The sequence below is a fragment of the Mauremys mutica genome, chromosome 16, assembly GCF_020497125.1.
Source record: "Mauremys mutica isolate MM-2020 ecotype Southern chromosome 16, ASM2049712v1, whole genome shotgun sequence".
Taxonomy (NCBI): Eukaryota; Metazoa; Chordata; order Testudines; family Geoemydidae; genus Mauremys; species Mauremys mutica.
This window is the reverse complement of record NC_059087.1, coordinates 22249649-22261964: the sequence shown is the minus strand read 5'-3', so window position 1 is coordinate 22261964 and position 12316 is coordinate 22249649. Positions and strand designations below refer to the sequence as shown.

General features: G+C 48.3%; 1 protein-coding gene across 1 annotated transcript in view; it reads left to right on the top strand.

The window, feature by feature from the left end:
- Positions 1-12316, top strand: part of LIMK2 (LIM domain kinase 2) — a 44639-nt gene that overhangs the window by 13473 nt on the left and 18850 nt on the right. The window contains 2 exon segments of the mRNA XM_044990162.1: positions 8335-8470; positions 10571-10680. Coding sequence (XP_044846097.1) covers positions 8335-8470; positions 10571-10680 — 246 coding nt within the window.

Below are 12316 nucleotides of genomic sequence, written 5' to 3'. Positions count from 1 at the left end.
TGAGGCTGTATCTTTGGGGGCAGATTAGCCTTCCTCAGAGTGAAGGGCACTGTGCAGCAGAGAATCAACAAGCAGGTTGGAGGGACTGTAAAGGGTGGAACGTGCGCACACCAGTGAGATCTAGGAAACTGCGATAAGCATTTATCTGACATAAGCAGAGGCTTAACTCTCTGTATTTGATTCTGCCCTTGCTTGACTTCAGTATCAGTACCATTGTGCCGAGAGGAGCTTTGTGTTCATACACCTGGCTTTTATTGTAACAAGTTTCAAACCTTTCAGGGTGTCTGTCACATGGCCTCTCTCTGGAGCCTGGATCACAGCTCCACCCCTGGTGAAAAGGGTCTATTTCCTTGGTGCTTCTAACCACCCATGTTCCTTTTGTAAAGGATGACTCCTCCTCCCCTCCCGCCTTCGAGGGTGGAACCAAAGAAGGAAAAACTAACTTGACAGCAGTTTGTTCTTGCACTCTACCAGCTCCCGCACAAGAATGTCCGAATTTTAGCAAGGTTAGTGGTGACGCTATCCCACCCAAGGGTGCAATTGCTGCTCAGTGGAGGAGGAGGAGGAGATGGTTACAGCCATGGGAGCCAGGAAAGATCTGAAAAGAAATGAGTGGCTGAGAGACCTGGCACTCCTTAGGCAGTTTCAGAGAGGGGAGAGGAGCCTGAATCAGCACAAGGTGAAGTGAGACCTTCCAGCTGCCATGCTGGCCAAGTGGAGTTGTTCACAGGCAGTTGGACAGGTTTGCGACCGAGCCGGTTTATCCAGTGCTTGAAGATGGGAAGTTACTTGTCTGCCCCAGCTTATTTCACTCCCAAGGATCCCTTTCGGTAAGTTTTTTGCTCCCAGATTATTTCCCTCCGGGCCTTGTCTCCACTTGGCACCCTGTAATGTCGTCCTGGGCGCCTTGTGTTTGAGGTTCTCGGAATGAACTTCAGCTGCTTGTGTGTAGGGAGCAGCAGGCCTGAAGCTAGGAGCTCTGACTTGTGAACTGTGCGGGGGACTAGGCAGAGTTCTTGAAAGCTAATCTGTATCCATGTTCTTATTGATAAGAGGGTGTGGGATGTGTGCATATCTGTTCAGTAATGCTGTGCCTATGGGCACAGCCCAAGTGTGTACTGGCAGGCTCCCTTTCAGATTCAAACCATAAACGTCAGCTTCCTCACTGCCTCCCAGGCAGCAGCTAGAAATAATAGGATTTTATGGAAAAGCTCCTGAGATGTAGAAAGGGAGACAGTGTGTGTTTATGGGAATGACACAGAATGAGGTCATTGAGTGCCATATGCTCCTCACTGGGATGAGTTTGGGAAGGTAACGTAATCCATAGGCAGCAGGGTGTGACCATATTTAATGAATGAAATCAAGTGATTTGCAGGCAATAAATAGTTACAGTAAATGCCTGTTATCTTGGAACGAGCTCTTATCTCAGATGTTTTGCTTACGTTAACCCCTTTTGTTTGTCTGAATGTTCAACTTCAATCCATTTAAATGACTTAGGGTTGAGGCAGGAGATGGCTGCAGAGCAAGGCCTTGATTGCACTAGTTTCTCCATATTAGCCAGCCAAGTTTGAAATTGGTCCTGCAAACATAGTTGTGTTGGCCAGTAAGGCGGCTTGGGAAAACGCTGCTAAAACAGTCTTAAAATCCTCAAGACTGAAGTTCCTATCTCAGGTGGAACAAGGGCAGGCCAGTTTAGACAGGACGGACCTAACTTCACAGGCAGGCTTCTAAAAACCCGTTTCCTACCATTGGGAGGAAGTGCAGGCAGAGCCATAGCCTTGTAATAGTATGTAGAGTCCTACTAGTAAAAGAGATGTATGGGAATTATTCACAAATACATGCTCCACTTGCTGCTGCCTAAAGGAAGTGCCATGGGAGAGGTGCGTGTGGAAGCAGAGCTTCCATGCCCTGCCTTCTGTCTGTAGCACCTTAGATATGCTTTCTGTTGTCTCTTTGCCCTGGAGGTTTCTGGGGCATTAGCCAGTGTGCGCACTTCAGCTAGGTCCTGGGTGAGGAGGTGGTTAGGTTGAGTTTTAGGGAAGTGTTATGTTCTGGAAGTGTCCTTTTCCCTGCATGCCAGTTCTTTCCCTTCCCCACCCTTGGAGATGTAGACCCTGGTGTAAGGGTGACCGTATGTCCTGATTTTTATAGGGACAGTCCTGATATTCATTCAGGGCTTTGTCTTATATAGGCACCTATTATACCTCACCCCACCTTGATTTTTCACACTTGCTATTTGGGCACCCTATCTGGTATAGGGTCAACCCACCTCACCTGGTGATCCACGAGGGGTATCCATTAGTGGCCTTTACTGAGAGGGTGCAGCCATTTCAGTGCTAGTGTGAGGTTTCTCTTCATTAAGATACTGGCTTCCTTTTAGATGTAAAGGAGACTTTGCCTTTGAGCTTAATTTTCCCCCTCACCGTTGGTCAAGTTGGTTTCTTGTTGTTGTCTGATCCATTTAGCATCCTCCAAAACCAAATTGACTGCAGGTGAGAGTTTCTAATATCTCTGGGCCTGCTCAGTTGCAGAACTCAGCAGCATGGACACAGTAACACCCAGATCCACACCAAGATGTGACCTGTTTTCCAAGTACCATGGAAGCCTAAAGCAGACCTCTGGAGTTGACTGTTCCACTTTGACCCATAAAACCCCCATCACAGTTGAAATTGCTGGGGCTGGGTGGGCCTGGCTCCTTGCTCTGGGTGGGCCTGGCTCCTTGCTCTGGGTGGGCTTGGCTCCTTGCTCTGGGCACTCTGACCTGGCCATTGCCTGTGGAGTCAGTGCTGCTCTGATTTGGCCTGGCCTGGCTCCCTGGGTGGGGGGATGAGCAGCTGGGCTTTGAATGGCGTTGTAGGGTGAGGGTGGGGCAGGCTTGCTCTGCAGTTCTTACTCCCTGGAGGCAGAATTCATCCTGCGTTGACTACTTTAAATGTTGGGAGGTATGCCTAAAGCATAGGGACTGAATGGGATGTGGTGGAGTTTGGGCATGCAGGTCAGTTACATCTGTGAGTGTCGGCTTCATGTGTAAAACCTGCCCTCCTCCTGGGGCCACTAATTCTCTTGCTGCCTCTTCCCCCTCACTCCCATGTGAGGTAAACAAAGGTGCAGCCTCCCAGAGGCAGCTGTTAAGGGACTATATATTTTGTAAAATAATTCACTAAATGATCATTTTAATATGGCTTTAACAAAGTTCTCTAGAGTCTTAGGAATGATGGATGGGGAAGGGAGGGAATTGAGCATGGAGTGGCACGCACTTCTGTCTGGCTGTCACTGGTAGATTAGTGTTCTTGATTATATGATTGCCATGGAAGCAGCTCCAATGCCTTTAAATGCAGGGCTGTGGCATCATTAAATGAGTAGGTAGGAGCTACCAGTTTAAAGCCTCTGTTCACATGTCATGGTTGTAAGTGATGGCAAAGGCAGCATCAAAGCCTCTTGAATTTCTTTAGAAAAATATAGGAGGCATGGGGATCCCTAGGAACCCAGCTCTTCCCCCCCTCCATAAGGCCCATGTTATGGCACCCTCCTCTGAGTAGGGGTGGTTGCAGCTCCCTTGGATACCCGCCAACATTGCTCCATCAGTCACTAGAACACTTGGAGGATCATCTGTTCCCCTGGGGTTTGAACGTGCTGCTCCCACGATGTTTCTAAGCTATGGGAGCTCAGTGTCCAAACTGACTTCGCCTATTCCCTTGGCAGCCTGTTGTGTTGCCCCAAGCCAGCCTTGTTCATCTAAACCCCAGTAGTGTTGGATTTTCACACTTTGTGGAGAAGTGGCTGTGCTCTTCAAGAACATGTTTGGTCTGCTGGTGGTGCGGATGGGGGAATTTCACATGGGCAGTGAAGACCTTCCCTTGTTAAGCCTAGAGGATTGTTGCAGCCCTCATCTCCTACTTTGCCACTACGGGAGTAGATAAGTATCCTCACCATTAACCATGTCCAAAAATCTTGTCAAGGATGCTGGAACAATTTGTATAGAGGGGGTGCTGAAAGCCATTGAACCAAACTGTAAACCCGCTATATTGGGTGGCCAACCTGAGCCTGAGAAGGAGACAGAATTTACCAATGTACATTGCCAAAGAGCCACAGTAATACATCAGCAGCCCCCATCAGCTCCCCCACTGCTCCCAGTGCCTCCTGCCCACTGACAGCCCTGCCTATCAGCGCCTCCCCCACCTCCTGATCAGCTGTTCCGTGGCATGCAGGAGGCTCAGAGGGGAAGTGGGAGGAGCGAGAGCATAGCAGGCTCAGGGGAGGGGACAGGAAGGGGTAGAGTGGGGGCAGGGCCTGTGGCTGAGCAATGAGCACCCCCGCAAGCACATTGGAAGGTTGGCACCTATAGCTCCAGCCCTGGAGTCAGTGCCTATCAAGGAGCTGCATGTTAACTTCTGAAAAGCCACTGATTGGCCACCCCTGCTCTATATGATGGAAATCGCTTCAAGCAGCACCTCCAGCACCCCTAGTTCCAGCCCCTGTGAATCTTGGCAAACATGATCCCATGTTTGGAGAAGTGCTCTGCAGCTCCAGAAAAATGAACTGATTAAGAACTGTTCATGGAGATTTACTTCCCTTACCTGGGGCTCAAGCGTCGTACCTGATGGAGTGAGAAGAGACTGAACTTGGTGGGGTTATTAGCAGCAGCCAGCCAGCAAGGGGACATGATCAGGTGTAAGCTGTGGTGGTTTCCAGTCCCCGAGGAATCAGTCATGTTTTGGGTACTCTTGCAACACAGTGGAGAAAAGTAAATCTGGGATTAGACCTTCCCATTGTCCATATCCTGAGCAGAAGAGTGAAATCTGCCTTGCTTCTGGATGTGGTGGCCTAGAAAGATGAACCCATAAACGAACAATGCTAAAGTTGATGCACATCAAGTGAGATGGAGGGGAGTTTGTCCCACTGTCTTGCATGAGTAAACCTCCCCTCTTAATCTTTCCAACTGGGGACTTGAGGGTCACATGGTGCCTCTGTAGCCTGGCCAAGGACATGGATTTTAGTCAAAGGGTTGGTTCTGGTGACCAGCTCTATGCTGTGTACAAAATTTTCAGATTTAGAGAAATCTAAAGCATCTTCCTTGTTAGAACATATAAAGTGTAATGGTGGCAGAAGGGGCTGCGTTGCGGTGTGGTGTTCAGTGAGGTGGTTCTTGCCAACAATGACTCATGACAGAGGCAGCTGTTTAGCACCGTTGAACAAAGTCTTGTGTCTCTGAGACCTGACACGCTTACTGTTGCCTCATTGTTCTGGGTGGGGTGTTGAGCCTTTAGCTGCAAATTTATCTTGCCCAGATTTGTTTAATCACATAGCAAAGAGCTGACTGCTTACAGACTCCACCCCTTTTCACCTTCCCTTTACTATGGATGTGTTGCAACAGCAGTATCCAGAGTTCCTATTTCCTGGTAGAAACTGCTAATCAAACTGGTGTCGTAGGGTTGGGATCAATTGCTAAAGTGGTATGGGGAAGGTAGGGGAGCACCTTGTAGGCCCCCTCCTTAAGATCATGCCCCTGTAGTGTTGACTACAGTGGCATAAAACTATGGCACCATAGCCAGCATAACCCCGTTGTGTAGATGAAACCTACAGTGACACAAGGGGTTTTTCCATCAGTGTGGAAATGCCACCTCCCCAAGCAGTGGTAGCTAGGTTGACGGATACATTCTTCCATCAAAGCTACATCGGGGCTTAGGTGAGCATATGTAGGTCACTCATGGGTGTGGATTTTTCACATCCCTGAATAATATAGCTACATCCGCCTAAACTTTAACAGTGGGTCCAGTCTGAGTAATACCAGGGGAGCAGCAAAGCACTGCCTGGAGCTGCAGCCATGTTGCTCTTACTGAAACTGGGGAATTACATGAAGGAAAAATGGTCTCTGAATTGTGACCTTGCTGGGTATTTTCAACACTTGGGTATAACTTTTAAGTGGCTGTGTCGGTGTTTCCTGTCCCCTCCAATATTACTGTCTCCCTCTCAAGTGCAGGTCTGATCATGGAGCTTTGCTTGTTTTAAGCTGTAATCGAGCTCTCGGTTTACACACTGGTACAGGCATATACACATGGAGGTTGGATAACTCTGAAGGATCTTATTTGCTCATGTTAAACTAGATATTCCTGCAGTGTGTTGCTGTTAGTCACCACTTGCTCTTCTCCCGCCCACCCCCTTGATCATTCAGCCAGGGATGCTTACAGCAAATGAAAGCCAAAGGCTAGCGGCTGAAGGAAAGACATTGTTCTGATGCCCTGCAGGTGGAGTGTATGCATACCATTATGAGGGTGTAACTCCTGAAGTGCCCCAGGTCTGGAGGTTGTAATAACAAATGCACTGTGCATCTTAAGGCACAAAGACTCTCCTCCTACTAATGAAATTGGCAGGGCCTGTTGCACATATCAAAGCTGTGTCCCCTCATGAGGGAAAAGGATTTGCAGCTCCCCAAGCTGGGAGAATCTCTACTTTCACAACATTCATGAACTATTAATCTAGTTTGGGAGAAGGAGTTGATTCATCCATAGTGGGGGAAATGGCTCCAGATACCTCACAATGAAGTCACTTCCCTCAAACCACTGGCTATCTGTAAGCAATTTCACCTTGTTCCTTCTGCATCCATGTGAATTGGAATGAAAGCGGATTTCCGTGTTGAGGCAAAATCTGGTTCTCCCCTCCGTGTATGCACATTCCAATCTTATCTCTACTACCTGGAATTCCCCAGTGGAAGCTTAGCACAAATTAACTTAAACTTCCAAGAAGTGTGTTAAGGTAGTGCTTGTGTGAAGGATGACAGAATGACACTGATGGGTCTGAGTCTATCTGCAAGGTGACTGTAGTAGCTTCCTTCCCAATGACCTGGGAAGATTATCTTTAGGAGGTGAGAGAGTATTTGTCTCCATAGTCTCAGGGCTGGTTTACACTGAAAAGTTAGGTCGACTGATTACACTGCTCAGGGGTATGTAAAAAGCCATACCTCTGAGCGATGTAGTTAACATGACTTAACTCTTGGTGTACACAGCACTAGATTGACAGTTATTCTGTCAGCCTAGCTGCCGCCTCTCCACGCGGTGGATTAATTATGGTGATGGGAGAACCCTTCCTGTTACCATAATGAGTGGGTACACTGACATGCTACAGCAGTGCTGCTGCCGTTGTGCCCCTGTAGTGTTTTAAGTGTAGATTAGCCTTCCGGCTTTGGCCCCTCTTTTGCCAAGGGAGTCAGTCAGTGCCAATAGTGCTATAGACATACCTGCTGTGAATTGGACTAAAATTGCAAGTACATAAGAACAGCCATACTGGGTCAGATCAAAGGTCCATTTAGCCCAGTATCCTGTCTACCAACAGTGGCCAATGCCAGGTGTTTCAGAGAGAGAGAACAATGTGGTAATGATCAAGTGATCCATCCCCTGTTGCCCATTCCCAGCTTCTGGCAAACAGAGGCTAGGGACACCAAGTAGATGATAGTTTTGGTCACTACCAGCCTGGATAAGATTTTATCCCATTACTAATTCTGAGGCTGCCCAATGCCTGCCTTACGGATCTTAAGGAAAATATCATGTTAGCAAAGCTGTTGCTACTCCTAAATGATTCAAGGTATTCTCTTAATCTGTCTAGTGCTGTGCATGATCATGTGAATGGCTAGTCTTGCTTCTCAGGTTGAGGGCTGAATGTGTACTGCCCTGGGCCCCAGGGAGTGTTCAGTATGCATTTTTCAGCAACACCACCACCTGTACAGGCCTCCTGGCTCAATGAAAGTCACATGATGCAAACTGAGGAAAGGAGGAAGGAACATTTAAAAGAAAAATCTTTCTTTCTACTCCAGTGCATCTGCTAAGAACATAACAGTAATGTGCTTAAGGAGCAGCACAAGGAGCCTGCAGATTTGGATTCAATTTAGTATTTTTGCTGCAGATTTTCCTTTTCAGCAAATTGTTCAATCCTGTGCCTATTTTTTCATCTGTAAAATGAGGCTGATTATATTTGTCTGCTTGCTTCACACGGATTTTAAGGCTAAATTTGTCTGAAGTGCATTGAAACCCTAGGCTGGAAGATGCTCTAGAAGTACCAAATTTTTCCTTGGGGTCAGTTATCAGCATGAAGGAGAGAGAATACCTGCAGCATCCACCACTCTGTGAATAAACATTGAGCTTAAAAGGGTAAATGTCTTGTGAAGCTCATTCTTCAAAGGATAATATATTACGCAAAAAAATCAGGAGTAGAATTCCTGCTCCGTACAGAGTTCCTTCTGCTTGGGGTGATTTTTAAAGACTGTGGCTGGAGGAAAACTAACTCTTACTGGGGCAGTCCATGATGAACTGTTGCTAGCCATGTCCCTTTGTCATCTTCTAGGTGCTCTGAATGCCAGGACCCCCTCACTAACTGGTACTATGAAAAGGATGGGAAGCTCTATTGTCACAAAGACTACTGGGGGAAATTTGGGGAATCTTGCCATGGTTGCTCTTTGCTGATGACTGGACCTGTGATGGTAAGGACTCTGCTATGTCTTTCTTCCCAGGCCTGTTAACTGCAGCAGACTGGGGGTTTTAGTCTTAGAATTCAACTGTTGATATGAAGTGTTAAAAGTATGCACAATCTATGCATCTGTTGGGATGTAGATGACCTTAAATAGGCCAACTTGTGAAGGAGGGGTGTGAGGACCAGGCACAGGGGCGGCTCCAGGCCCCAACATGCCAAGCGCGTGCTTGGGGCGGTAAGCTGCGGGGGGCGCTCTGCCGGCACCGCGAGGGCGGCAGGCAGGCTGCCTCCGGCAGTTTGCCTGCGGAGGGTCCGTGGCTTCAGTGGACCTCCCGCAGGCAAACCGCCGGGGGCAGCCTGCCTGCCGTGCTTGGGGCGGCAAAATCTCTGACCGGGCATGTTTTGGGGAAGATGGCAAGCAGCTGAAATGCATAGAACTGAACAGGATGAGGCAAAACACTTCCCATCCTGCCCCCAAGCTGTGCATCAGTGAAAGTGATGTTCAGGGAACTGAGACTCTGCTGTCGCCTGATACTCAAGTTCCTCTAGAGCAGTTAGCCTCGTATCCAGTGAGGGGCTGCACTTTTCTTTGCCTTACGAAAGGCTGCAATTGTCAGTTTGCAGTCTTATGCTGTGTCTACACTACAAATTACTTCAGTATAACTTACGTCGCTCAGAGGTGTGAATAATCCACTCCCCGAGCGGCGTAAGTTATAGCGACCTAACACCAATGTGGACAACACTATGGTTGGCAGGAGAGCTTCTCCTGTCGACATAGATACTGCCACTCATGGAGGCAGGAGTTATTCAGCCAACGGAAGAACTCTCTCCCATCAGCTGAGAGCAGCAGTCTCACCCAAGGGCTCAGGGGGTCCACCAAGCAGGTCAGTGTTAGACTCTCTGGGGCCCAGGGCAGAAAGCTGAAGCCCCATCATGCAGGGCTGAAGCCCGGGACCCTGAACCCTGCCACCCAAGGCTCAAGCCGAAGCCTGAGCAATTGAGCTTGGTGGGGCTCTGGGCAACTGCCCTGCTTGCTACCCCCTAACGCTGGCCCTGTTTTTTATATGCAGAAAAACAGTTGTTGTGGCAGTGGTGGGCCGTGGAGTTTTTATGGCATGTTGCGGGGGGGCTCAGCAAGAAAAAAGGTTGAGAACCCCCCTGCCTTAGAGCATCTTCGCCAGAAGTGCTACAGTGCTGTAGTGTAGATGTAGGCTTAGACTGAAGCATTTCTGAAGCTACATAATAAAATGGCACCATGTTTAAAAATAGCTTTCCAAGCCCTCTAGTGGCTGGCTGCAGAGCCACAGTCCCTCAAGCATTTCTAAATGATTGAGCACCTCTCGCATGCTTAGGTGTAACACAATATTGTCTTGCCCCAAATATCCCACCAAAAAGGAAATCCTAACCCTCTTAAATCAATCTTTGCCAAGAATGAAAAGTTTTCCAATATTTAGGTAGGCTAAATAAAAGCAGTATATTGTGTACCAGCTAACTAACGCTCTCTGGAGGCAGTACCGACATCTGCTAGTGAACATAGTGCAGATGAATTATCACCATTAATGGAATTTTTGCCAAAATTCCATCAGTAGGGAAGGGTCTCATATAAGAACTATTGCAAACTATGGAATATGAACAAAGTGTCCCATTAGACTCATCTCTGCTTTCTGGTAGCTGGTGGAAGTAGCTGAATCTTGTGCATTAATACTAGTCTTGCAAAATCATCTCTCAGATTTATCAGTTAAGGCTTAACATCTACTCTTACCTGTATCATAACTAGTGGGGAGTCTAGTATTCGCTCAAATACCTACTTTGCTCCAGGCTAAAAAAATTTAGCAACACTACCAAATATATGGGGAGGAGGAGTGCTTGGGCTACATTCAGTGTCTTATGTTGATGCACTTGTTTCAGAGCAGTGTATTGTAACCAAGGCTGAGAGGGAGGGGGTTTAGGAAAGGCAGGGTGGATTTGCATTGCTCTATCCAGTATTTAATGCTGCTTAGTCTTGGAGTCCATGTAGATTTACTGTTAATAGGTGCAGTTATTGCTTCCCCGAATCCCTTTTTAACAGTGTTCCCTCCTTGATCAGAACTTCCTCTGCCTGTCTGTGTAGGTGGCTGGAGAATACAAGTACCATCCTGAATGCTTTGCTTGTATGAGTTGCAAAGTAATCATTGAAGATGGAGACACGTATGCACTAGTACAACACTCCACACTCTACTGGTAAGATCGGGCACATGACACTCCATTGCTGTCCTGCTAAAATGATCCTGTGGTACTGTGCGCTCCATTGTCTGCTGTACATGCAAATCACTTCCCCTTTCTGTCTAGTGGGTCTGTGTGGCTTAAACACAAATGGATGTTGTAAAACTGGAGAGGGTTCAGAGAAGAGCCATGAGATTGATTAAAGGATCATAATGCATGCCTTATAGCAGGCCTGCACAACATGTGGCCCACGTCGGCTCACTGTGTGGCCCGCAAGGGGGTGAGTAGGCAAGCCAATGGCTGACTGGCCGGCTGGGTGGTGAAGGGGCCAGTGGCAGGCTGGAGAGAGAGTGAGCCAGCAGCAGAAGGTAAGAGGCCACGCAAGTGGGCTGGCGGCAGGGGAGGAGGGCTGAGGTGAGCCGGGGGTGGGGGGGCAGGTGAGCTGGTGGGGGCGGGAGCTGAGGAGGCGAGCGGGGGGGGCAGGTGAGCTGTGGGTGGGGCTGAGGAGGTGAGAGGGTGGGCAGTGGGGGGTGTGAGTAGGTGAGTGGAGGGGGCGAAGAGGCGAGCAGGCGGGCAGTGGTGGGTAGCAACAGCTTCCGAGGAAAAGCCACCTTAGGAGGATGTTTAAATGTATATTTAGCTTCTTTCTATCTCACGCACCCAGCTCTCTGGACTCAATCCCACCACACTTTGGGAACCTTGCAGCCGAGTCTGTCCCCAGCAGTGCAAAGGCAAAGTGAGGACAGGATCAAATCAAATGTCCATCCCCGCGTTAGAGAAGAGAGAACTATGACATACTGCACATAAATCCGAACCACTTCGTTAGCTGAAGAGTTAAGCTGAACATTTTAGAGGAGCCCAGTTAAAAGCCCATCAACAAATCTCACTTAGAAATACTTGACAACTTCCCTAAAAACTCAAAGGCAGGACAGTCTAGAAATGAACAGTTCAGGGATCCAACCCCACAGCCATATCATTCTTCCCTGTTCTTCACCACCCCACCTGCCCTGCCCCCAAGAATCCTAGCCACATCCCACCCAGTCCAGGCCCTCACCTCTTCTTCTGCAGAGCAGCCCTTGCAGCAGAGCCAGGACTCAGCAGAAGGGCAGTTTAAATAATTTACAGAGTCAGTGTTATTAACATGACACAGGTCTTTGTGATTTCCCCCAGTACCACCCAGAGGCCCCTGTCTGACTCAGCCCGACACCTGGTGTTTGGGGCCAAGCCATTTTGGGGGTAGGAAGCTAGGAAAATGTTCAGAAAGGGAATGATGGATATTTGTGAAATACCTTAATTGCAAAACCCCTTTTTTGAAGGTTACCAATCCTCCCCGACAAATCCTACCTGGCCTAGCAGAGCTCAGGGGCTCTGGTAATTTTTTGGAGAAGTTACATGGAAGTTAAAAATGGATCTTAGTTGTAAGTTAGGATCAGTCTGAACTATGGAGTGGCTACCACTGGCCCATTACATCCGTGGAGGCGTCTCTATAGCAGCATTGGGCCTGATCTGGTCTGGCTCCCATCCCCTCTCCAAGGGTTGCTGCTGTCTGGAGGTGCTGCCTTCCTCATTCACACCTCATTCATTCAACAGGGCAATTGATTACAAAGTGGGGGGAAGATCTTATTCTACTTCTAACAAAAAGGCATTTTTCTGT